The 6,337-nt window shown below is 36.5% G+C and overlaps 1 protein-coding gene across 3 annotated transcripts; it reads left to right on the top strand.

The window, feature by feature from the left end:
* Positions 1-1,676: 1,676 nt before the first annotated feature.
* LOC149568757 (uncharacterized) lies at positions 1,677-5,947 on the top strand. Of its 3 annotated transcripts, none has more exons than XM_089821655.1 (5): positions 1,677-2,167; positions 3,493-4,014; positions 4,458-4,830; positions 5,158-5,235; positions 5,355-5,947. In XM_089821655.1, the coding sequence occupies exons 1-5, from the start codon at positions 2,163-2,165 to the stop codon at positions 5,403-5,405; spliced, it is 1,029 nt and encodes a 342-aa protein (XP_089677781.1). In that variant the 5' UTR covers positions 1,677-2,162; the 3' UTR covers positions 5,406-5,947. The 3 variants fall into 3 exon arrangements, with proteins under 3 accessions (XP_089677781.1, XP_089677782.1, XP_089677780.1); XM_089821656.1 differs by having other exon boundaries at positions 1,760-2,198; XM_089821654.1 differs by lacking the exon at positions 1,677-2,167 and adding an exon at positions 2,243-2,931.
* Positions 5,948-6,337: the final 390 nt, after the last annotated feature.

Here is a 6,337-nt window from a genome sequence, read left to right on the forward strand (position 1 = left end):
CAACCTCTATGTTGATCTCAAGGAATCCGACCATAGCTACAATAACATCAATAGAATGCAACATGTTGTAATATAAATCAAGGGTGGGATTATAGGGAAACTAGGTTTTACAATGAACCTTAAACCCTAAGTAGAGAATGACAAGAGATTAAAGGTCGAAAAGCTAGATAAACAAGGGCAATCATAAAATTGAAGTTATATCATAAATAAAAACACCTTACAAATAAAAACACTTAGTAATGACAAGGATGGCTTGGGAGGACATAATGGCATACAACAAAAAATAATCACCAAACCTTATAAAAACGAGATAAACCAATGTGACAAAAAAAATGAAGCATATCTAAAAATGATAAATAAAGGTGTTGATAAAAAGTACACAACAAATATCAAAAACTTGTATATTAGTTTAGGTTAGGTATGTCAGGCTTTTCAAAAGGAAAGTAAAAATAAATTATTTCTTTAGAAATAACCTATGCCAATTAATTAAGTAACATTAACCTAGATTTGATGAGTTGCTAGAGTAGAGTGATTGAACTAAGCAAATATCGAATAGGAGTACAACTAGCTATTGATAGAAATAAATGACGAGAGACATTATTCACCTTTATGAGTAAAGAATGAAAGTTAATTAGCAAAGACAATAGGATATGCATGCCTCAAAATCTAGTAATGTCCTAAATAGATGTACATATGGTTCAACACCATAATATTCTTATTTACTTTGTGTTAGGTTGAGTTCATTATTATGGACTGAGTTCACCATTGCGAAGTCACTTTATACTTGACATCCTGATCTATAACAATATTTGGATTCCACCTTGTAGCTTCCTAATACAATACTAAACAATGACATCCCCTCTTATGCACTCTTTGACTTACCATGTCACATTGCTAGTATTTGAAAACACCTTGATATATAACATGCTTAGATTTAAGTTCTAAGTGATTCACAAGGACTAAGATGGATGTGGTTAGATGCATAAGTTTTTACTTGATTTTAAAATTTGATTGCAAATATGAATGATTGTTCTTTTGATAATTAACAATTATGCACGTGTCAATGAATTCAAGTTGATGTCTATTTAAACATTCACACAAATTCTACATAGCTAGCATAAGATCATAATTCAAAATTAGGTCATTCGACTAAAAGAGTTGATTTTGATTTTGCATCTAGGTAGATCAAAATCATGATTGTAATAACAAATTTGTAGCCATGAGCATGAATGAAATAAGACAAAAATGTTGAATTGGTATTGAAGAAGACATGATTATAGATCAAGATCGAAAAATAATCATAATCTAAGATACACTAATTAAACTAAAACTACCTACACATAAATATAAAAAATAAAAAGTAAAATTATTATATATACTCAAGATTAAATATGTAAGCCTAACTAAATCTAGATTTAAAAAAAAAAAAATTATTATTTTGTTTTACTGTGCATTTTTATGCGAATTTCTTTTGCAATGCATTACTTCAACATTATATTCTATAGGGTGAACATTATCCATTTAGAGGGTCGTTTAACATACAAAATTTAAAAGCGTACAAAACTATCTCTTAAGTGTAGTCGCAAGGGCAATGTAAAACCCATCCAATCCCCATTGGGATGACCTCCATGGAAGTAGTATTATATTCCCTTAAAAACAATAGGCTCACCCAATGTCTTCGTTTCCACATAACCCTAAAGCTTAAGCCACTTATAACACAAACGTAAAATTATATAACAGTATTTTCAACACACAGCAGTTAAAAGCCAATAAGCAAAGCCTCTCATTTCATTTCATTTCATTCGTTAAATCTTCTCCTCTTCTAGGCTTCTAGTGTCCTGTTTGCTGGAGAAATTTCGCCACACAGCCATTTCTCTCGGCGAATCCTTCCCGCGGATGCAGTTTTGTGCTCGAATTTGCAGGTTTTTGAGGTGAAAAGACTCAAAATTTGGGTCTGCAAGTGGTTTTTATTGCACCCTAAACCACCTTGGCTTGCAGCGGCTATCGACATTTTTGGGGGGCGTACTCTGAGATTTTGCTTGTTTACGACATTTGGGTTTTATTTTTTCTGGAATTGTGCTTACGCTTTTTTTGTGAAGGATTGATAAAATCGCAGAGGATTTGGTGGGTTGTTGGATGATTGGATCATTTCAGCTCTGGCCATGAGGTCTGTAATCATCATCATCTTCTTCTCCCTGGCAAGTGCCCTTAAAATTGGCGTGTTTGAGGGATCTTCAATGGGATCCGGGCAGATACAAAGCTATTAATTGTAATAAATCCTGTGAATAATGAATGCCGTGGGAAAAATGTGCTGATAAATCTACATATGTTTTGTGATTTTTTAAATTGCTCTGGCAGCGAATAGTCCTGGACTAATCTTGCTATGTTCTGCAATTTTTGAGGCCCTGTGAATTTTAGATGTGGATGGCGTTAATTTATTGCGGTTTAGGCGTACTATGTTGGCTTTCGTTTTACTGATTCGGTGTATTGCGTGTATTTCATAGCTCAGAGCTTGTAACAGAACTTGTTTTCGAACGATCGTTTCCGAGGCACTGTTTTTCCTTTTATTTTGTATGCTTTTGCGATTTCTCTTGCTTGTAGAAAAAAACCTCATAATTTTTTTTTTTTTTTTTGTAGCGGAACAGTAGCGAAATCGTTTTATTTTTTGTAGTTTGAGTAATTTAGACGTATTCTGGTTTAGGACTTGCAGGAGATTTGAACTTAGACGATTTGTAAGCGTGTATTTTATAAATTCTTCATTTACAAACTTTGCCGTCAATATTCAGCCTTGATTGACGTATAAATTGCAGGAACTGTTCTGTCTGTTGTTTATTTTTGGTCTAACAGAGAATACGACGAACGCTTTAGCCGTTAGATGCTGTATTCTGATGAATAGCGAAGAAGATAGCGGCCGTGGAAAAGCATGTACATGTACTGTAATAGGCTTTTAGTTATGCCTAGGATCTGTTCCATTTTTAGGGAAAGTTTAGCCATGGCGTCGAAGCTGTTTAAATCCTTGAAATTCATGCTTAAATCGATTCTTTTTGTCCTTGAATGAATCGATTCACTTGTTCGTAATGTTTTAGCTTTTTATTTGAATCCGGAAAAAAAGATATAGAAAAAATGCTCTGAACTATGTTTAATCCGAGTTTTTGTACACAGGCTTTGAATAACAGGCTCAGGCTTGTTTTCTTTGAAATTTTTGATTACATTTGTCATTGCGAATTGCACCCCGTGGATAAAATGTGATAGGATTGTTTGTGGAGTGTGCTTTACGTTTACCTTGCATTTATTTCATATTGAAACTACAGGTCTGGCCAATCCAAAAATAGAGGCAAAATATTTTAAGGGTTGGATCTTTTATTTCGAGAAAATCTATGGAAATGCCTTTATTTGAAGTGGAATTTGGTGTTTACTGATGAAGTATATGCTGTTGAAGCTTATTGAAAATATCATTGGAAATGATCTAACGCTCTGGATTTGCGTCTGCAGATATCAAGCAGCTAGTCCGGTTTGTCTGCCGGCGAGTAATGGAAAGAAGCCCAAAATGATATGCAAGAAGGACGAGGCTCCCGAAAATGGAAGGATTTTGAATGGCGGTGAATTTTTGGAAGGGAAGTCCGTAAGACTTAAGGGAGGCTCATCTGCAGTACACAATGGGAACACCCACAAAGAGCTAGAATACTTAAATTCCCCTTCAGACCAAGTAAGTGAAGACGGGAAGTCCAGCCAAGAAATTCAGGTTTCAAAGAAGCGGGTCTTTGAAGGAACAGGGGATCTACTCTTAGAATGGGGTCAAAACAAGAGGTCTCGTGGTTCTCGAGCCGATTACAACAGAAATGGTGTTGAGGAGACGTCTGTGAAGGAAAGGAAGAATCACATAGATAGGAGAATTGTAAGGTATGAAAAGCTTCCTGCATCTGCTCAAAACTCATCGGTAGTTCATTCACGAAGCACACCGTTGCGGCCCTCTACTCCTGCCCACGACCCCTCTACTTCCGGTTTTATCCACAGGTGAGTAGTTATGATTTTGTATATAGCCTTTTTTATTGTTTTGGTTTGGATTCAAAACTGTTTCAAGGCTACTTGATTAGGGCAGTGGATAGAGCTATTTGATTAGGGCAATGATTATCCAAAAGACTAAAATGCTATGAATGTGCTGGAATCTAGCCGCAAATCTGGCCAGGGAATGATTCTTGGGGTAGAAAATTGCACCATGCCAGGTGATTCCCATGTTTTGCAGACCTGCAATTTCTCCCTTGGATAGTCTCAGCCGTCTGGTGGCCAATATGCAGTTCCATTCATATCCAGGTTCACTTATGGTGGGATTCTCATGTATGGAACTGTTTGCGGACATATTCAGCACATTTGTTCAATTTAGGCCTCTGGATGATCATGGCCGTTTAAATCCAGTGCTAATTCATTTTGAAATTATCATTTTGTTTGGTGATTTACAGAAATTCAGAAGATCCATCCCCCTCTGGGAACTGTGTAAATCTGGGAATCAATGGATTTTCAAGTGACAGTCGTGTCTTCAACCGAAGGGCCGATATGCATGCTCCCAAATCTCCAGAGAAATTAGAAAAAGTTGTTCCTGGATCTCTACAAGTGAACTGTGGACTTGCTGTTGGCGTAGCTGGCGAGTCTACACCCTCAGAAACAGAGGCCTTTGTTCATGCAGAGAAAGTGAACCTAGATATGTTTGAATGGCCCAGGATTTATGTCTCTCTCTCACGGAAAGAGAAAGAAGATGACTTTTTTGCAATGAAGGGGAGCAAACTTCCACAGAGACCCAAAAAGCGGGCAAAGAATGTTGACAAAATTTTACAGGTAAATGGGGATTTCATGTTGCTTCCTTCTCTTTCAACATTATGCTCGGAACAAGGGAAAAGTAAAAAGGGTAAAGTAGGTTGATATGGAATAGATGATCATTGGCATGTTTTTCTGTTCAAAAGAAGTATATGAATTTCCATGGCTTGTTTTTGAGAGAATAACAGCAGTATAGAGAGTTGACCTAGAACAGTTTATTGTAATTGCATTTACCAATTCCAAAGGTGTATTAGGACTCTCGTATGTTTTAGTTATGATTTTTTAACTGTGGTATGGCCAAAGTGGAATGTGATTTCAACCTAATCTGTCTATCATTTTGCTGGACAGTATTGCTTTCCAGGGAATTGGTTGTCTGATTTAAATAAAGCACGCTATGAAGTCCGAGAAAAAAAGTGTGTAAAGAAGGTACTTACTCTTTGATCTGTCTACTTTCAGGGTTTCTTGTAGTAGGATTACTTGTCAGCCACAGTGATTGTTATCTCATATATATGATGGAAACAAACTTACTGTTGTATTTTCTGCAGAAGCCTAGGGGGCTAAAGGCCATGGAAAGTTTAGATAGTGATTCAGATTGAAGACTGTCCTTACAGATAAATGGTTCCTGCTTTGAATGAGTTTAGTCTATTCTGCTGGAGTGAGTTGAATGTCCAGATGATGTACAATCTCAGATGACGGTGTGTTAAGAGCAACAGTGACTCAGATGAGTGACATGTTGGATGAATTGTTCAATGACACAGCCATCTTGGCATGATTTTCAGAGAGCGGCCATCAGAGCCTTTTAATCACAGCCCATCAAATTGCAGGCAGGTTGATTGTGTCCTGAAAGAAATGTTTGCTCCTCATTAGTTAGTATAGGATGAAAAGAATTCCGGTTCTCTTTTTCCTGAATATTCAGGGATGAGTCTAAATTCATGGGCTCGCTCTTGTATAGATCTCAAGTTGGCCAATTAGGAAGATATAGATACAGTGTTTTGCCATGCAGGTTCTAGCCTTTCTGCCCCAGTTTTAAAGGCGAGTCTGTAGAAAAAAGCATTTGCTGCAGGGATTTGAAAAGGCTTCTTGTATTTACTTCTCAAACTGTAGAGCTTCTGAATAAAATTCTTTGATTTAAAGAAAATTGTACTTTTTGGGGTGCGGCACTTGTCCATATCTTGGTTCTCTTAATATAGAAATTATTAACGATATTCTGGATGAGGATTATTGTCAACTAAATTCTCTTTCATATGCATGATACCAAATGGATTTTCTGTATAGCTCTATCATTTGTGCAGAATCTATGGCAATTGGTTCCCCATGGATTGACATTACTCCATTACAACTGAAAAGGTTTCCTTTGAGTTTCTTGTATTGGAACAATCTAGATACATTTTAGGTTAAACCTCTAAAATTTCAATGGTAGAAATTGCAGAATATTTTGCAGAAGGTTGGGTTAGTAAATCGATTCTGTTAAAGTTGTCCAAGCATTTTTGTTCCGAGGCAGTGGTTCTGTAAGTGGCTAACACTAGAA

This window comes from Cupressus sempervirens, chromosome 3, assembly GCF_028749045.1.
Source record: "Cupressus sempervirens isolate cs-2001-9-10 chromosome 3, ASM2874904v1, whole genome shotgun sequence".
NCBI lineage: Eukaryota > Viridiplantae > Streptophyta > Pinopsida > Cupressales > Cupressaceae > Cupressus > Cupressus sempervirens.